The sequence below is a fragment of the Dipodomys spectabilis genome, unplaced genomic scaffold (genome assembly GCF_019054845.1).
Source record: "Dipodomys spectabilis isolate Male_0828 unplaced genomic scaffold, ASM1905484v1 ptg000156l, whole genome shotgun sequence".
Lineage (NCBI taxonomy): Eukaryota > Metazoa > Chordata > Mammalia > Rodentia > Heteromyidae > Dipodomys > Dipodomys spectabilis.
This window is the reverse complement of record NW_024870833.1, coordinates 1,455,834-1,476,975: the sequence shown is the minus strand read 5'-3', so window position 1 is coordinate 1,476,975 and position 21,142 is coordinate 1,455,834. Positions and strand designations below refer to the sequence as shown.

At 36.8% G+C, this 21,142-nt stretch overlaps 1 protein-coding gene across 8 annotated transcripts in view; it reads right to left on the bottom strand.

The window, feature by feature from the left end:
- Dmd (dystrophin) overlaps window positions 1–21,142 on the bottom strand; it is a 1,242,252-nt gene that overhangs the window by 13,606 nt on the left and 1,207,504 nt on the right. For all 8 annotated transcript variants that reach the window (XM_042692421.1, XM_042692422.1, XM_042692423.1 and 5 more), the window contains 3 exons: window positions 12,481–12,724; window positions 11,523–11,646; window positions 2,398–2,490 (listed from right to left, as the gene is read on the bottom strand). In XM_042692421.1, coding sequence (XP_042548355.1) covers window positions 2,398–2,490; window positions 11,523–11,646; window positions 12,481–12,724 — 461 coding nt within the window. The remainder of the gene's footprint in view (window positions 1–2,397; window positions 2,491–11,522; window positions 11,647–12,480; window positions 12,725–21,142) is intronic.

The following is a 21,142-nucleotide window of genomic DNA, read 5'->3' as shown; positions in this document are numbered from 1 at the left end:
CTTTCAGTTATCAATAAGCATCCCCAAATTCTTTGTACGGTATATCAGCATTCCGCTTATTTTTTACAATGATGCAACATTTATCCATTTGAATTTGAGGAGAAATGTGCCTACAATGTTTGATTTAGCAGAAAACAGCCAACTACAACCACCAATAATACCAAGGTCATAGCTACACAGAAAGACCAGCCAAATCCCCCACAACCTTAATGATTCTCTTGTTGTATATTTTTCAAGAATATGAATTAATTTTCTCAGACCATCAGGTTATCATGACAAAGCAGGCAAAAACATAGTAAACAAAACTAGTATCAGATAAGGTCTCCTTTTCCCACATTTGAGGACTTGAATGAACACTTAGGGGATGTCATTCTTCCTTAAGCACTAATTTAGGAAATTCTATCCAGACAGCCTAAACAAAATTTCCCAGGGTCTCATATAAGTAACTCACTATCACAGAAGGAAATCCAATAACAGAGATGCTAACTGTAAATATCTTTGTAGAGGAGGTGCATTTTTAGCTTCTCAGGTGGCTTCTTCTGCAATGTCTAGATTCAAGAATTTTAAAAAGAGAATGCAAAGAGATGGTACAAAGGATTTTACTTGAAAGCTAATTAGGTGGACCAAGGCCCTGGGTACAAAAAGGAAGGTAAGCCTCACTGCTGCCTGGAAGAAATGCCCAAGGGTACCAATAGAGCATCTTATCAAGTTCATACAGATCAGGCAAATAAAACACCAGTTTAAGGCACTGAGATAAGACAAATGTCTATGACCTTCAAGGAAAACTTGGCACTGATAAAATGTGTGCTAGACTTGGGGCCAAAATCCAGATCCATTAGCTTCCATGTAACCTTGAAAAAGAAAATGTCTACCTAGAGTAATTCCTTCCTATCACGGTGTTTCAGTGATTCCTTTGTGTCAAAAGATACCCCACTGTGGCCCATTCCAGGCAATCAAATCATGGCATTAGGATTTGAACTTCTTTGGAATTCTGAGTCTCTATTGGATTACAGTTCCGAGGGCAAGGAACTTTCTATTACTTTTCTGAATCCCTAGTAGTTTGATATATTGGTAAAGGTCACTGGGCAAAATAATGAGAATAGAGATGATATTTGGCTTCTACCATCATGGCATCTTGGAAAAAGAGATACCTAATAGACTTAGTATGGGAGTGTTGGGGTGAGTGGAAGACAGATAAGATCTTTATCCATCAGTGGTGCTCAGCAGTAAAAAGATGACTGCTACAGACATTCAAAATTAGCTTCCCCTGAGTGTTCCTTAGCAACACTCTACCAGAACATGATTGCTTTTAATGTGCACTGCACAATGCTCATTTGCACATCCAATAGCTAGGAAATGACCCTTGTTAACTGACACTGAGTGAAAAGATAGGAAAAACATACTATTCAAAACATCCTCTTCATTATACATATGGAGAGAAACAAATAGTCCAGATTTTCTGTCATCTTCCATCCTTTCTTTCTTCCCAGGTTGCGCATTTAGAGTATCAAGCACTAGCCATAAAAATCTTGTGTTTTCTGCTGTTCTAGTTTTTACGTCTTATTCATCACAGGTGACTGCTAACATTCTTATTCTTTTTATTTGTTGAAGGGAGATGGGTCAATGACTTCGTTTTACATCAGGGCAATAAACCAAAACAAACATCCTCAGAAACTAACAACAGGGGCAAAAGAGCTCTTTGGATGGAGCAAGAAATCTGAAGCTCATAAGGGCCGTGGGAAGATTCTGTGAGCTAAAATGCTATGTTTGAATAAGAGGTCAACTACATAAGTCAAAGTGATGGAGAAAAAGAAAAATAATGATACCACTCTGCAAAGCATTAGTGTAACTATAAAAGTGAAAAAAATATTAGCAAACTTATCTATGAAGATCTCATTATGCCTATGTTTAAATGATGGAGTATAATACAACTTTTAAATATGAAGGGCATAAGCTTATAAATCTGAATGCCCCCAACCACCCCTTGCAAGACGTGTTCTAGACCGTATCATCACAGAGCCATGTGTCCCTGGCAAAGATGTTCCAAGGACATGGATTTTCTCACATATAAAACTTACATAATAATCCATCTCAAGAAAAAAGGCACTCCAGAGTTAATTCTTTAGACTGATGTGTGAAACAAGTATAATATTTGATACACATATGGTAGCATCCTTATTTCACAAGAAATCTCATCATTACATAGATATTGGAATGTAGCATACTCTAAACCATGCTAAAATTCATACTAAAAATAAAACCTAGTCACCATGGATCCAGATTCCCATTCTGACAGCATATGTTGCTTTCCAGATGGACAAACACACTTCAGCTGGATATGGAAGTGAGTGGCCTGCTTCCTGGAGGTCTGAGTCTCTCCTGGGCACTGGCACTTACCTCTCGAACTTGGAAAGGAGTTGTTGAGTTGTTCCATCACTTCTTCTAACCCTGTGCTTGTGTCCTGGGGAGGACTCAGAAGATCTTCCTCACCTTAGTGGAAGCAAAAAGAAAATAATGGCTAATTTAATTGTAGCAAAATGTAGAGGCATTAGAGCAAAAGGCCAGGATCACATTTTCAAATGCATTATCAACTCATCTTACTTGCTCATAAATAGCACCATAAACATCACTAGCTTGATAATTAAGGAACAATTCTTTTTTGTTGTTGTTGCAGGTACTGGAGCTTGAACTCAGGGCCTTTGCACTGTCCATGAGCTTCTTTTGCTCAAGGCTAAAGCGCTGCCATTTGAACCACAGCTCCATTTCCAGATTTTTCTTTTGGTGGTTAATTAGAGATAAGAATCTCATCGCCAGGCACTGGGTGCCAGTAGCTTAGATGGCTCAAGCCTGTAATCCTAGCTACTCAGGAGGCTGAGATCTGAGGATTGTGGTTCAAAGTCAGCTCAGGCAGGAAGGTCCGTGAGATTCTTATCTCCAAATAACCACCAGAAAACCAGAAGTGGTGCTGTTGCTCAAGCGGTAGAGTGTTCACCATGAGCTAAAGAGCTGAGGGACAGCGCCCAGGCCCAGAGTTAAGCCCCACGACTGACCAAAAAAAAAAGAAAGAAAAAAGAAAGGAAAAAAGAAAAAGAAAAGAAAAGAAAAAGAATCTGCTTGGGCTAGCTTTGGACCATGATTTTGACCTCAGCCTCCTGAACAGCTAGGATTATAGATAGGTGTGAGCCAACTGTACCCAGCTGGAACAATTCTTTAAAATTCTTTAAAGTGAAGAATTCCATGTGGTAATTTATCTTTGTTACTCTCCTTGAGAAAAAACTATTTAGAAGTGAAGATAAAATTGACAAACCTCTTTTCTTACGGTCCATTAGCAAATGTGATTAATTAAACAATTAATTAAATTCTTATGAAATCTCAAGATAAGAAATAAGAATGTGCCTATATGCATTTAATTTATGAAGGCAAGAGAGTTCCTTTTTTCACTCTTTTATTTCATATTTAGCCAAAATTACAAACAAAACTCAAGTACCTTTAAAGTGCAGTGTAAGAGAGATGAAAAGAAGGATATACATTAGCTAGGCACCAGTGGCTCATGCCTGTAATACTAGCTAGTTAGGAGGCTGAGCTCTGAGGATCATAGTTTGAATCCAGCTGGGGCAGGAAAGTCTATGAGACTTATCTCCAATTAACCATTGAAAAACTGGAAGTGGAACAGTGTTTCAAAGTGGTAGAGCACTAGTCTTCAGCAAAAGAGCTCAGAGCCAGTGCCCAGGCCACAAGTTCAAGCCCATGACTGACAAAAAAATATGTACATTATCCATATCAGGACTAAATTACTAATTCTAAGGACAGTATAGATATAGGGTATACTTGGACATTAGGTGCCTTTCCTGTTTATTACTTGGGACTACATTATCAGAATATTTAAATACTTTATGGAGAGGAATTCTTTTTTTGTGCTACTATCAGGGTTTAAACTCAAGGACTTGTTCTCTCATTTAGCTTGCTTGCTCATGGCTGGTATTCAACCACTTGAACTACCCCTCCAATCCAGATTTTTGTTGATTAACCATACATGGAGTTTTACAGACATTTTTGCATAGGCTCACTTTGTTCCAAGATCCTCCAGGCCTGAATTCTTGAGTAGCTAGCATCACAGAAGTGAGCCATTAATACCCAGCTTAGAGAGGAATTTTTTATTTTGTAAATCTGAGAATTAATGTAAGGAGAAAACGATGGCTAGGAAGTAAAGGCATTGTTAGGATGCCTTGATTGGAGTGGGGGCTAAAAGGAGGAGAATAGATGGATTAAAAGAGCAATGATGGGTTAATATATCCATAATACTCAATTCATACATGGACACTGAATTAGGAAACGAGATGGCTGGGGCTGGGACAGATGGGGGTGGGGAGAATTATACAAGGAATGACTAACCAAGATACATTGTACACATAAAATTGACATGTTAAGTTGAAACCCTTTTGTACAACTATTTGAAGAAAACAACAAAAAAACAGTTTTAGGACTATATCGGCTGGGCTGGGCAAGGGAGTCTCCTTGTAGATTTCATGAATCAGCGTCCATTGTGTATTCATTTATTTAAAAAATATACCTCAATCAACGTTTGCAGTAAGGGACAAGTTTCTTAGCTACAAACCAGATTCACTTGAATTTTGAAGATTCTTTGAAACATATCTTCCCTCATAGCAGTCAATCTCCAGTCATGAAAAGAAGTTCTTTGAAAGCACTATTTTTTCAGCACCTTGTCACTTCCAGTGGACAATAGTGAGCATGCCAAAGGACAAGCTCAGGTTCCCAAGTGACTTAGGAATGATGGCCAGTTAGTGATCAAATGAATTCTATATATCTGTGGTGTATGTCACCTGGATTTTCATGTAAGATTATAAGCCTGCATTCATTCTTGCATTCTCATCCTTGGTTTTTTTTTTTTTTTTAAAGAAGCAAAAAGAATTATTGCCAGTGCTAACCATTAACATACAATCATATCCTAGGTGCATGTCATTGTTAGAATGGAGGGCTAAGAAACTGAGGGAGATAAAAGTGTGACTCGGTGAGTCTCATGGTAACATACCATATCATAGCATTGGAAACCTCGGAAATACTAAGTACAGGAAAAGAAGTAAGATCACAAAGTAGAACTTTCTATATATACACTCAGACGCTCACACTCACACAGACACACACAGAGACACAGACACACACACACAGACACAGACACACACACACACACACACACACACGATTTGCTTAAATTTATGCCTTTAGAAAAGAAATAAAAAAGGATGCTTGATATTTTTAGTTTCTCTTTTCTTGCAGTTTTTAGCCATTATCTAGCAAAGATGATATGAATGAAATACTACAGGATTTTGACAACTGCAGGGCCCATTACATCTCTTCATTCTATTACTGATGGAAATTTTTGCTGAATGGAGAAACACGAGTCAATTTTAATGGCAGCAAGTCCACTTTCATGACACTGTGTTTTATAGAATAAATCAGAGCCCACAGAGACATTCATGAACAGTGATGTTAATATTTCTGACAGTTTAATTACACCACACTAGAGCTCTAGGAACTCAATTGTGCTGTGTTAAGACTCAGGTACACAATCAGTTAGTTATGTGATTGGCACTCCTGTCCTTGAAATTTCAAGGATCAAATTATAAAGTATAAAGAAAATGATGTCAACCAAGTTCATCTTTATAGATAATTTATCATCTATGTGTCTCAAATAGTGGCATCCAAGTACAGATGCAAAATTGGCTGCATGTATAAATACAGATGTAAAATAGGCTTGTTTTAAGAGAAGGCTTTCTATTTGTGGAAGTATTAGGATTTTGAAGTGAGGACCATATGCTTCCTAGGCAAGTGTGCTTGAACCTCTGGTCATTTTTGCTTTATTTTTGTCTTTTCTTACCTAGGCAGGCCTCAGATCTTGATTCTCCTACCTATGCCACACCTTCATTGCTGGTATTACAGCCATGCACCACCATGTCTGACTTTTTAGCTGAGGTAGGGGTTCGTTAACTTGTTTTTCCTAGGATGACCTTCAACTTCAAGCCTTCTATCAGCACCTTCTATGTAGCTAGGATTACAGGTGCAAGCCACTTTCCTCAAGTTTAATATAAAACTTTCATGGTAGTGATAACTGTACTATATCCATTCAAATATCTTTAGGGGTACTAAGATTTAAACACAGGGTCTCACACTGGCTAAGCTATACTCTAACACCCAGCTATACCACCAGGTCTTGATCAAATATTTTTTGTATCTAATACATCCTAGGTAGTACATAAACAAGTATAATCTTGTGGGCTTTTTTTTGTCTTTTGTCAATATTCTCTAGATTTCTCAAGACAGCTTTAACTTATCTCTTTCTAAGAACAGAAATCAGATTTATCACATATGACTGAGTATGACTGAAAGATGCGTTGAGGTGCAATATTTCTAATGTCAGATTATACTGAAAAAGTTAAAAGTTACATTACAAACTGAATTTAAGCTGGGCGCTAGCTAGTGGCTCACGCCTGTATTCCTAGCTACTCAGGAAGCTGAGAGCTGAGGGTCCAGGTTGAAAGCCAGCCCAGTCAGGAAAGTCGGTGAGACTTATCTCCAATAAACTCACCAGAAGACCGGAAGTGGTGCTGTAGCTCAAGTGGTAGAGTGCTTGCCTTGAGCTGAAGAGCTCAGAGACAGCGCCCAGGCCCAGAGTTTAAGCCCTACAACTGACAAAAACCCAACCAACCAAACAACAACAAAAAAACCCTTAAAGTGATACCACTGTGCTATTAGATAATGGACTAGATTTTTTAATGTCCTTTAAAAAATAACAATTTAAAACAATAAGATTAATTTATTCATTCAGGAGATAAATTAGCTGGGTGCAATGGCTCATGCCTATAAATCTCGCTATACCCAGGAGGATAAGATCCAGAGGATTATAGCTTAAAGCAAGTCTGGTCAGAAAAGTCCTCACAGGTACATCTCAGAAGACAACTAGCAAAAATCCTTGCTGGAGGCATGACTCAGTGACAAAGAGCAAGTCAAGCAACCACTGATACTGTAGCATTGGCAGAAATAATAATTCAAAGTCAATTTCATGCCAGGTACTGTTTAAAATACTGGAGGTACAGCTATAAATTACCCTGTCTCTATGTAACTCCTCATGCTTCTTGGGGTACACATATTAAACAAATAAACAAGGACACAGCTATATCAGTGCTGATAAACATTGTTAGAGGAGGAGCAAGGGACAATTTTGTAGTTATTTATAATACATCAACAGGTGACAGAGGGTTCGAAGGGGACATAAGTGCTAATAACTCAACTTGATCATTCCACATTGTATGTGTGCATTACTTATACTGTGGAAAAAATATATTGTATCTTTATAATAAAAATTAAGCTGGACACTGATAGCTGTAATCCTAGCTACTGAGGCTGAGGTCTGTGGAACATGGTTCACAAAGCCAGCATAGGAAAATAGGTCTGTGAACCTCATATCTCCAATTAACTGCCCCCCCCAAAAAAAGGTGGAAGTGGAAGTGTGGCTCAAGTGGTTAGAACACTAGCCTTGGGGGAAAAAGCCAAGCAAGAGCACAAAGCACCAAGTTGAAGCCCCAGTACTGGCACCACAAAAATAAATAATAATATAGCTGACTTGTATACTTTGAGACCTCAATCCAGTAATACACCAATAGTATGCATCCACTCTGACTTCTTGTAAAGCATCAGTGTCAAGAAAGATGTAAAGACTGGGGGAGTGGATCAAAGGTCAGAATGAGTTAAGTGGAAGATGAAGAGACATTCTATTTCTGTCTTCTCCAATAAAACATAAGCTTCCTTAGCACACTGTCCCAGTAAAAGATGTAAAGAACACATGTGGTACCCAGAGACTTATCAGTTTTAAGTACTTCATGGTTTGAGGAAGAACAGTACACTTGCCACATCTGTGGGGAATTGGTTCCAGGATCCTCAGATACCGAAGTCTATGGATGTCCAAAGTCTCTTATGTAAACTGGTGTAGTACTTGTATAGAATCAACATAATCCTCCCATATGCTTTAAATTACCTCTGCTTACGTATAATACTTAATATTGTGTGGATACTATGTCAATAGTTGCTGGAATGTATTTAGGGAATAATGGCAAGAAAAAGTCTGTTATATGCTCAGTATGAATGAACCTTGCCCTCCTACTTTCTGCCTGGAATAATTTCCAACTGTGGTTGACTGAATCCAATGATACAAAACCTCAGGGATGGAGGGTCAAGTGCAATCCATGTCTTTAGACAGATCACCGTGTATAACTGCTTCCATATTTCTCTTAAAATCACCGGGGTTGCATATTTAAAGAATACCACTCTTTATGTAGACTGTGGTTCAAGCAAATCCTAGCCTTATCACATCAAAAATCTTCAACACACAAGGACACATACTGCAAGTTATTTAAACACACCTGTGAACAGCCTTCAAAAGAACACAGTGCTTTTCTTCCTTTTTGAAATGAACTTGGCTTATGCAGTTCAAATAAAAAAAAAGGATCTTTGAATCCATGCATTTCTTTCAGAGGAAAAAATAACAACATAGCCTATCCATTTCACACAGGCAAGTTATCTGAGTCTCACTCAGCCACAGAAATACAGACTTTTGTCCATATATTTGGTTTGGCTACAATCTTCTTGTTTCCACAAATCATCAGGACCATAGCCTGATGAATACTTTGATTCCGGTGCTTTACCAGGCACGTTTCTGCCTTTTCACCAATGTTGACAACCTAAATAATTAATGCCTCTAAACACCCAGGGCTCTGAATCTCATTGTGAAAATATGCAACTTTATTTCACATGCTTTACTTACTTCAAAAGAAAAGAAAACCCTGAAGTTGCAAACAACAACAGAGGTACTAAAGCTCAGTTATTTTCAGAATTTATAGGCTTTTCAAAGGCATGCCCTATTTTTTTCATGTGATACGCTATCATCGACAGTCCCAACAGTCCATTAGCTGTATTCAGCTGTATTCTCTTTCTCGTGTGAAGAAAGAGAATCTGACACAGAGATTGCCTGAAATCACTGAGGTATAGTAAAACCAGGAAAACAATCTCACACATATCCTCTTCCTTCTCCAAACAATTGAAACTTGACTTTCTTACATGGTTTGGACTGCTCGAGAAGAGGCTGTATTCCTCCTCAATGCTGTAGATTCTTGAATATCATCATATGTACTTTAACCTTATCAGAGTTGGTCATCTCCTCAGAGTCCTTTTCAATAACTTCCTTAGCTTGGTCAGCTAGCATTCTCATCCCAAGGACTTCACCAACCTGTGGATGAGCCCACAACTCTAGACTTAGCAATCAAGGAACATTTCCCTTAATTCCTCAATGATCTCTTCTTCTGCAGCGCACTGGGAAGTTACTTGAAAGCATTTATTTGCATGATGTCCAGCTTGTGAACGTTTTGGACCTTGAGTTCCTCACCTTCTGCCATAAAACTCATGCTCACTTGTGATCTTTCCTTTCTGTCCTATTGATTAGGGGTAGCCACTTGGCTTCTCTTTATTCTACTCCATGAATGATGCCAGGTTCAAATGGATTCCTGACCACCACATGTTAAAAGCCAACAGAGCTTCGAATGTGAACCACCGGTCTCTACATTTTTGTGAGGTAATATTGCTTTTGTGTTTATCTACTTGGTGTTGGTGTTTGAACTTAAGAGTTTCATGCTTTCTCAGCTTGCTTACCTAGCTACATGCTACCACCTCAGCCACATTTCTAGCCTAGCTTTTTGCTGGTTATTTTGGAGATAGTGTCTTTATAGGACTTTTATGCTGGGGTTGGTTTCCAACTGTAATTCTGTGGATCTCAGCTTCTTGAGTACTCCTGAATTCTTGGGTTTGTGTGATTCTCTTGCCTAGTTTCCAGACTATCTAGGACTACAATTGTGTACCACTGAGCTGGGCTTTGTACAGTAACACTGAGTCAAGTATAACCAATTCAGCACTCAAGGAAAAAGAGGGATGGAGCCATGGGGATGACTCATGTTTACTTGGTTTTCAAAGAGTGGAAATGGAGAGGATGGGCCAAATATTTGTGATCTTCATAAAACACTATTGCCTAACTTATCACAGCAGGAAACCAATGAACACCTGGCTGGCACCTCCTGTCCCAACCATTCACAAGCACTGTAAAATGCTAATTTTGACCTGCTTTGATCATGTACGCCTCATCAACTGTAGCTTTGTTAGAACACCGGCCTAGGCAGAGAACCTTTCTTAAGAATGACATCAGATTATAGCAACCATTTCCTTAACACATTTATCTCCTTTTTAACCTGAGCCCTCATTCTCACTTGGTATTGTTCTAAAAGTGTCTTCACTTTAATTCTCACTCATTTTATAAACCATGTGGCCTTTTATTTCATTGAAAGGGGTCACAAGTGTTCCAACTTTTTTTCTCAGAAAATGATTTCTCTGAAATGGTCAATGCATTTACAGTGATCCAATAGGCTGTGATTTCTTTTCGTTTCCATTAAGCTCTACTTAGCATTTGACCTTCGACCACCACACCTTCTATGAACCCATTACTACTCAGTCTTTTACCACTGCATTCCCTGAGGCCCTATCCAAGCAACTTTGTTAGCTGTTTCTCATCTCAAATTCTTCAGTAATCAATTCTACAGAACCCGATCTTAAATCTTCTAGACTACTCTCTTACTTAGGGATAGAATTGTACCTTAATTTCTTTTTGAACATGGCTTAGAAAACCTGCCAGTTCCTCAAGCACATTATGTCCCAAATCCAAAGTTTTAGTCTCTCTTTCCAGTCACACCCTCCCTTCTCTTCTTATTTCCTTCCCTCACACATCTTGCTCTGTCTTCAGAAAACAATTTTCATGAAATCATCTCATGGTCATCTCTTCCCACATCTCTCAAATACAGGGTACAGAACTCAAGGCATCTTGGCCTTTGTAACTGCCTTCTAGTGTGTAATTAAAATTTTCTATACAAGTTTTACTTTGGGCCATATACAGATGTCAGCATATGTCCTTTAAGATAATTTCTTTTCAGATACTCCCACATAAATGTGATTTTCATTAGCTCCCTAACACTTATCAAAATGATTCAATCACCTCTGTCCAATTTTCTTATCATTACAGTGTGACTCCCACCTTCTTCTACAACCTTACTTTCTTCTGTCTCCACCTTGGACAACTGTTTCCTACCCTTGGTCCAAGTTCGTCATCTCTATATGTTCAGTTCTGTTTTCTTAATGCAGGGTATTTTGAATCCTAACTCCATCTTTTGGAAGTCTTCACAAATATCAGTAAAATATCTGGTTTCCAAATTGAAGGAGACTATATGACCATTCTTCTCTATCCTGAATAGGATAGCTGCAGACTTGGGTCACTGTATCCCCTAAGGCACTTGTGATGATAACTCTGTCTAGAATTGGTATTAGACAATTTAGCTAATGATTCAGATTGCTAGCAACCATTATACATTTTCCATACCCTAAAAGTAGAATCTGAGAGTAGTTAAGAAACTTACCCATAGATTCTGAAGTTTGACTGCCAACCACTCTGAGTAGCATAGGCTGACTGCTGTCTGACCTCTGCAGAGAGGTAGAAGGCGAGGACAAGGTGGTACCATTCACTTTGGCCTCTGCCTGGGGCTAAGGCACGCGAAAGAAAACAGAATTACTTTTCCACAAAACACACTCAAAAATTATATAAAAATAAAAATATTATAGACACTCAAGGACTGAGAAATAAGGACCTTCTCTCCTTAGAATCTATCTAGAGATTATGAATTGGGGATATTTTACTGTTGAAAGAATCCATGGATATTATCTTTGTATCTTAATTATGTCCCCATATAAAAATCAGAAAGAAATCAGAACTTTTGTGGGACAAAATATACAAATCATTAGACTAAGATTGAAAACTGCAGAAGGCCAGGTAGGAATGGTGAGACCACATGAAACCTCAAAATGTAATGGAAAATTTATATTTGGGGGAAGTATTATGTTACGTGATTGAGAGAATGAATCTCAAAACTTAAAATTCCCGGAACTGTAGGACAATGTCCAGATCAGATCTATTACAACTTATTATCTTGCTACATTTCCACTGGAGGTTTAAACATTATGGGCTAAGGATTAGAAGAAAAAGCCCAAAAGTATACCAGAACACATCAGTAATTTCAGACAAAAGAAGTTCATTACAAGTGGTAAAATTTTCACTTACAGGAAACTACTAAAATCTTTTGGCATTTTTGCCCCAGGTGCATTTCAAATGGGTCAAAAAAATTGGTGGGGAAACAATTGAGCAGATATAAAAAGGTACACTCCATTTTCTCCTATTATACCTACTGATGCATAGCACATATGAATTGAAGTTTGTGGTAGTCCTGATAAGGACTCTATGACTTTAGTATTTTGGTTTTGTTTAAGGGGGTGAAAGTGAACATTTGCAACTATCATGCATTTGAGAGATGCGAGCCTCACTTGTTCCAGCAGCTGCCTAAGCCTGTGTAACTGTGACTCCAGCTGTTTATTATGATCTTCCAGGATTTGCATCCTGGCTTCCAGGCGGCCTTTGTGTTGACGCAATAGCTTGGCCTCCGCAATGAGCTCAGCATCCCGTGGACTCTGAGGTGAAGTGGGCATCATTTCAGGAGGAGATGGCAGTGGGGACAGGCCTTTATGTTCATGCTGCTGCTTTAGACGGTCATATTCTGCTTGCAGATTCCTATTGATAGCAAAGGTGTAAAGAAAGAGAGAGGAAAAAAAAAACAAGAACATTTAATATCATTGCCAGATTTCAAATAACACTGCAGATAAATGAATCTGACCATCATACCAAACAAGAGCAAGCAAGCGATGCATTAATGAATGGTGTTGATGATGATGGTGATCTTACCAATGTTAAAAGAACAAAAAAAATGGGAAGCTGTGACTGGAGTGTAAGGGAAAAATACTTTTTAATTTTTATGTTATATTAAAAACCTCGTGTGTGCTATGTTCCCGTAAGTAAGCATCAAAAGATTTAAACGTTTTGTAAATACTTCTTTATAATTTTGTGAGATAAAAATTTTTATACCTCTATTAACACTTAGGTGTGTTTTCTAAAAAAAATCAAACAAATTCAACACAAATGTATAGGAATATACAAAGACTATACTCATATCCCCACCACCTTGTCTTAATAAATATTTGCCATCATTAAAAAAAATTTTTTTGGTGCTGATGATCAAACCCAGGACCTTGCATATTCCAACTATTTTTCCCCTCCCAGGGCTGAGGACCAAACCCAGGGCCTTGCGTGCACCAGGCGGGCGCCCTTCCGCTGGGCTAAACCCCCAGCCCCTGTTTTTTTTTTTTTAAAGAAATAAAGTATGGCAGCTAAAGCTGAAGCTCTCCCCACCAACATGCCCTGCTCAATACATGCCTTCTCACCATAACTCCCAAGGCGATGCCATATTGAACCCCAAATCCATCATTACCATGCATGTATCCACACGTTACCTTGAACTTAATAAAGATGCTTTTTTATTTACAAAAGTAGCCACTTCTGTAATTCAGTCTAACAGAGTTATTTTGCATGTTCATATTTAAGACTCTTATGTGTAAGAATGTACATACAATCCTAAGAGCTTCCCTTTGCCTTCAACATTGCTTCTGAAGACATATCCATGTTAGGACATAAGGGGTTGCTACTTTACTATTATAAGGTATTATTATTTTGTTGCTTTAATATGTCAACAACATCTTTCTATGACAAATCATGATGGAATAAATTGCCTTACACCTGCCTTTTGGAGAACTTGCTTAAGACATTCTGTAATAGAATACATTCTTTTTTTAATTAACCTTATCACATTCTTACTATTACTTATTAAGTAGCTATACATTTCAATTCCAGAATGAGGTTATGAGTAGAATACATCTTAATCAATGTTGTTACCTCTTCCATTCTTCTCCCCCTTTTCCCCATCCCATCTCTACCCTCAAGTTATGTAGTTCAATTTTCACATAATGTACATTGAATGCATTTGCTCACCCTTCCTTCCTCCCTCCATGTGATTCCACTCTCCCCACCCCCAACAAAACAAGCTTCAACTTCTTGATATTTATTTTTTGTAAAAGGGTTTGTTAGTTGTTCAGGAGTTACACCATTGGACTCCTCCCCTAAGTATACCATCCTTTAATCAATTTGTGTGTGTATGCATATAACTGTATGTTTTCATGTATGTTTTTGTATTTTAGATCTAACTTCCACATATGAGAGAAAACATGCATCATTTACCTCGCTGAGCCTAACATTGCATTTAACATAATATTCAGAATACATCTTTTTTTTTTTTTGTCGGTGGTGAGGCCTGAACTCTGGGCCTGGGCTCTGTCCCTCAGCTCTTCAGAGCAAGGCTAGCGCTCTACCACTTGAGCCACAGCACCACTTTTGGCTTTTTTTGCTTATTTGGTGCTGAGGAATGGAACCCAGGGCCTCATGCATGCAAGACAAGCACTCTACCACTGAGCCACCTTCCCAGCCCCTCAGAATACATCTTCATGTGGAATTGTTAGGTCCTACTAACATCTTCAATCTCCTTACATATCACCAAATACTCTCCTCAGTGGCTTTTACTAGTTTATTCTCTCATCAGTAATGAATGGAGTGTTTTATCTGGATTTATTCTTAGCAAAACTTTGGTGGTATTGGACATTCACATTTTCGCCACTCTATATAACCATAATTACTGGGGACTCAAAGTTTCTTTCAAGTTAACTTGCTTTTCATGTTTTCCTAACCCATTTTCCTGCTGTGTTTGTCTTCTTCTTATGAAAATTGTTTATATATTCTAGATGTTTATCCTTTGTCAGCTAGGCTCATGGAAAATATTTCCTGCCTTTCCTTAACTTGGTTCATGAATCTCATGTCCATCATTACATATTATTCAAATTTAAATTTCAACATATTTCTTCGTGTTTTCTACTTTTATATTTTGTTAAAGACAATCTTGTTTCCACATACATTTTAAAGTTGAAAATTTTGCTTTTCATATTTAAGGCTCTAACTTTTCCCAAGTCTGTTTTTATTGTTGATACAAACATCTAAACTAATTTTACATTTCCTTTATAAACAATTAAGCCAAACCCATTTATTGCTAGTTCATTTATTTTCCTAGTAATTTTGATCATGTCTCTGCAATCCAGCAAGTGTCCAGAAATAAACAGCTGTACTTCTAAGCTCTCTCTTCTCTTCTGATTGTCTGTGTAGCTTTCAATCAATAGGTGTCTGATGGGGGTTTTTCTTTTTCCTCAAAACTGTCTGTGCTATTCTGATCTCTTTGATTTTTTTTTTGGGGGGGGGGGAGGTCTGGTCTTGGGGCCTGAACTCTGGGCCTGAGCGCTGTCCCTCAGCTCTTCAGCTCAAGGCTAGCACTCTACCACTTGAGCCACAGTGCCATTTCCGGCTTTTTTCTTTTTGCTTATGTGGTGCTGAAGAATAGAACCCAGGGCCTCAGGCATGCAAGGCAAGCGCTCTACCACTGAGCCACTTCCCCAGCCCCTCTCTTTGATTTTCTCTGTGACTTTAGAATCAAATTTTTATAAATTATGAAAATGCTTCTTGAATTTTTTTGTGAAAATATATTAAATTTAGTGATTAAATGGTGAAGAACTGAGTTCATATTGAGTCTGCATCTCCAGGAATGGAGTGGAATTACTCACCTATTCTGCATCATTTTATGTCTACCAATAATATTTTGTATTTTACTATTTTGTTCTTGATGATTTTCAAAATGGATGCTTAAATTATTGAATATCTGTACTTTTAAAAATGAGCATATGATGGATTTTAGTTTTCCTTCCTGGTGTCACTTTATGTATCACAAGTTTGGATAGATATCACTTGATTGAATTCAGTTGTTTATGTTTTATAATCTGTATTGAGATTTTAAAAAATTAAGACATAGTCGTTAGAAGTGCAATCTTTAATTTACAACATTTTTTCACTATCATTTTTGTTTTACTCATCTAACTTCTTTGCCTTGTAATGAGAGAATATTTGTATGATAATGATTCTTTGAAATTTACTAATACTTATTTTTGTTATCTCATTCATAGTCACTTTCTAAAAATGAACCTTAGAAATATATGTATTTTTACATGTGAAAGGCAATCTCAAAATACATATCTAGTGTGCTAATTAAGTTTGAATTGCCTGTATGTTTACTTATTTTTTATTCCTCATATCCTTCAACTTATTTTAGAGGAATGTTGAAATAGAATGGATTTTTTAGTTTCTCCTTTTAATTCTGTTCTAATTTACTTTGTTTGAAAGGGTGTCAATGCTGGTGAGATTCAGTAATAAACCTTGATTGCTTTTGCACTTTTTCTTATATAAGAAATATTATAAAAAGTATTCTTATATAATATACAATTTTGTTCCCAATATTGTTTACTACCATGAATTTCATTTCATATTTCTATGACCATCCTACTTCCTCTGGCTATACTTGATTATTGCCCCAAAAATATAAGCAGCACTAGCCAACAAAGGTTCAAGATGCTATAAGATTTACTGAAAATACAATTCCAATTGAGTATACTTCTGATACTTGATACCCAGCAACTGATTAGGATTCTTGATATGTTTCTTCCAGTTGTAATAAATACCAAATAAGATGACAGATTTCAGTTGTTCCTAGATGATACTTGATCAAGTGGAAAAAAAAACCTCTCCACAAATATGAAAGATTTATATTTATGAGCAAAGACATGAGTCTTGAGAAATAAGGAGGCAAAAGTTTTTTCAGTGTCCATTATGAAAAAGTAAAATAATCTCCTGACCATGTTTCCATTACAGAGCTATTTTCTGTTTTTCCTTATCTGGAAGGGTTGATATCTCTTCCAAAAGGTGAACTTTCAGGTTCCACGTGTCTACATTGAAGCAGAAATGAAATTGTATACACTCTGTTTATTATTGGTTTTACCCTGTACCTAATATTACAAGCAACATAAGAACTTATTTCAAGTCATGCAGGAAATCCATGTATAGGCTTGTTGATGTATAAGAAACACAATCTCCAATCAGTGCTTACTGAATTTCTATTGTTATCAATCTTTAAGGACAACTATTTGTCTACTTTGTTTCATAGCAATCTGCTTTGACAAAACAGATTTTTTTTTGATAAAAAAAAATCTCTGACAAAAGAGATTTATTTCAATAAGTTTACCTTTCTCCAGACTACACATTTGTCCTCTGGGTCTGAACCAATGTATGCAGTTGTCCACATTAATTAAGTCTAATTTGTGACCACTTAACAAGCAATCAGCTGTTTCTATGAACATGAAGAGACATCCAAAACTCACAGAGGCTCATTCCACAAGAAGTACCTTCTATTTTTTTCCCCTTGCAGAAATTAGCTAAAAGAAAACTACCTTCACTGAAATGTTCTGTCAACCCAAGTCTCTTCTTCCTACTACATTGGGTTATTTATGCACTTCCTTTTGAAAATAGTGTTTTCAGACTTCAGGATAGTAAAACAAACCATTACTGTCTTCTTACCTTACTCATCAGCAAGGCACTGAGAGGAGACTGCCTTTTTTTAGAGAAATTTTTCTTGGCATTCTGATCCTATGGGTCTAGTTGTCCAGGAAGCTCTCCTTCTATGAGTGATTTATAAGAAGTGTCTTTCTTCAGAAAACATGGTTTAGTATATACAACACATTATATTTCTGTTTTTGTGTTTTCCAGTGAAAAAAACAGAAAAGGCTCATTTTAATCAGGCAGGGCTTCTTAACGCTGAGCTATAAAGAATACCAATATCTCTATGTAGGCCTTTTTTTCCTTTCCAGATGTTCAAAATTTCTCTTGGGAGACCATTTCCTTAAAAGACTCACATCCTTCATCAATTTGGGAAGATTCTAAGCTATTATAGCTTTGCATATTGCTTCTCTGCCACTTTCTCCATTCTTTTCTGAAACCCCCTCAAATATGTCTCTAAACAGATCCTCAAAGTATACCTAGTATGCATATTTTAAAACTTTATGGTCATTTCTCCATTTCTCTTGTTAAATATATGTACATATATGTGTGTGTGTATATACATACATATTTTCTTTTGCTTTTAATGCTACGCATAGTAAAGACCTTGACTTCATCTTTCAGATTCCCTTACCTTCTTTAACTATTAGTCTATAATTTATCCTGTCTATATTAAATTTAGGAACTTCAATGATTAAAGTTTTATTTGCAAAGTTAATTAGTTCTTGTTATTTTAGTGAATAGTGCTCCTTTATTTGTTTTCGAGCATTCTGAACATACTCAAACAAAACAGTCTTTATGGTGGTGTTCTATTGTTTTACTTTCAGCTAGACTTAATTTTTTTCTGATGTTAACTTTTGAAGGAGAGGCGTAATCTCAGTTCTTTAGAGCTATGGATTCTGGTTTGGAGATACATTTTGAAAGAGATAGAGTGTGTGTGTGTGGTTTCCTTTACATTGCCTTTATTTCTGTAGTGGTTTTGTAATTGCTCCCACTCTAGAGAGAGAGAGAGAGAGAGAGAGAGAGAGAGAGAGAGAGTGTGTGGTTTCCTTTACATTGCCTTTATTTCTGTAGTGGTTTTGTAATTGCTCCCACTCTAGTGTGTGTGTGTGTGTGTGTGTGTGTGTGTGTGTGTGTGTGTGTGTGTGTGTGTGTGTGTGTGTGTGTGTGTGTGTGTGTGTGTGTGTGTGTGTGTGTGTGTGTGTGTGTGTGTGTGTGTGTGTGTGTGTGTGTGGTTTCCTTTACATTGCCTTTATTTCTGTAGTGGTTTTGTAATTGCTCCCACTCATCACTCAAAGCCTATAGCCTAGAACTAGATTTTGAGTTGGTCATTTTCATCTTCTACATTTAGTGATGCGGAAGTTAACACAAATTTCACCACTGGGCAATAGGCAGATTGGCATAGATCCTAGTTTCAAGGTAATGATGCTCTCTTTCTCCCAGACTCTGCATTAGGCTCAAGGTTAACCCAGCAGTCAAAATTACTCTTGTTCATGTATTTTTTGTATGGCTCTCTCAGACATGTTTTTTGTGGGACCCAGATTTCAAATAATAATCCTTGCTCTGAGTCCCACCCCTACCATGTTACACAGATACTTTTAATCTTTCTTATGATACTAGGAGCCCCAAAGCCACAATGTTAGCACACTTATTAATCGCCATGACTTGTTTGCTCCAGTCCCCACAGAAATTGTTCATCTCATTTTAAAGTCCACCTGTATTGTACATATTATCTACCACTAGATAAATGACAGAAGCAGAAGCAGATGCCTTAAAGCAAGAGGTAATCTTATCTTAATCAGAGGCTACCAGGATACATTGATTTTGTAGATGTATTGCCAAGGTTTCCTCAGTATTAATTCAAACTTTACTTCACTAGCCCAGGGTGAAATGAGACCAGGAAATAATTTTCTTGTAAACAAATATGTGACAAACATAAGCTTTCTAGTAAGCTCAGTAACCAGCTTGACTGTGAGGGACTAGTTTTCTCTCCTGAGGCTCTGCAGGAAGACAAGTTGCTATGCCAAAGTGTGAAAGCTAGAAATGGCTCAAGAGAAGTATCTTGGCCAACAACCAAGTAAATCACAAAGTTCATTTATATATAAATGTTCATGAGGATTACTAAGAGAATCTGATGCTCAGGGACTGATCTGCAAATGAGTTTCACTAAACATCTTCTAATAAATGTGGTCATAGAGCTGTGCTACGATATTATTTTGTTACCTTGGGAAATGGACTCATTTTTTTTTATATATATAAATTAAGCTCTTTTCTTATAGTTAAAAAAATCTAGTTTTTCCCTTAATATAAGAAATCTGCAAGTACCTCTCTAAATATAATATGATTCTAGATTTTTTTTAGTTCCAATATTTACAGGGCTTGTAAGGGTTTATCAGTTTTATAAGTGATTGATAAGATACTACTACCACTGTTTCAAAGAAAGTTGTTTAAAAGTTCAGACACAAGTACATAATTTACCCATTTGAACACTTGGCTATCAATTCAAGTTGTTAACCAATATATATTTTGCTTTCCTTGAAGTTGCACATCTCACCCCTACTGATTCTCTAATTGCTAGAATGTAGCTACAGAGTCATTTCAATACAGATAAATGTATGTCAGAGATCAGACAATGACTCCACAGAGAATCTATTTACATTCTTGATTATCTTGTAAATTATATTTCTCTGGTAGCTCCCTACGGAACACTAATTCAAATTCACTGCACGTGGCTTCTGTCACTACAATTTCTTCCTGCAACCAGTCATCCTAAAAAAAGTGTTCCATCCATTATTAATTTCTTATTCTCCATAGAGCTAAAACATCATTCCATTCTATAACTATGTAGCTATATCTGATTTAATTTTATATCATAAAGTACATAAATGTGGTTGTCCAGATACAAATTTACATTTTAACAAATTTCCAACCAACTAATAGACAGAAGAGATAAATCACATTTGTAAAGCTTATTACTTTACTGCTTCCTGATAAAAATGTGGAAGCACGTGACCCTTTTAGCAATGAGTTATGCTTGTCATTGTAGTTATGACAATCATAATGACAATGTATGATATAGAACTGACAAAAATCATTTTGTAATTTCATGCACAGAAATCAAGTGATTTCAACCTAGGTCACCTACTCATTAAATGGAACTTCTCTACTATGAATAATTCCGTAGTAGTAACGTGGTATTTTTGGAAAATCTCATAAAAAAATGAAGGTCACTTTTCAGTGATCAATTTTTTTTATGATCAATGCTTCTTAAACTGCAATTACATGTCAAACTTTATATAAAAGAATAAGCAAAATGTACTCACTACCTTACTTATGTAACTGTAACCCTCTGTAAATCACCTTGACAATAAAATTAAAATAAAAAAAGAATAAGCACATGCAGTCTGTTTCACAAAGTGGAACAAGTACAGAAGTCTGCATCTAAAAGGAATAGGACCAGAGAAATCCAGCTTTACTCTGATATAAAATCAAAAGTAATAAAATCATATCCACCCAAATCTAAATTCAGGCAAACGTAGTAAAACTATTCTAGTAACTATACACTTAGCAAATTACCATTTCTTTTAGAAAAAGACAAATTATTCTGTCAGCATGGTA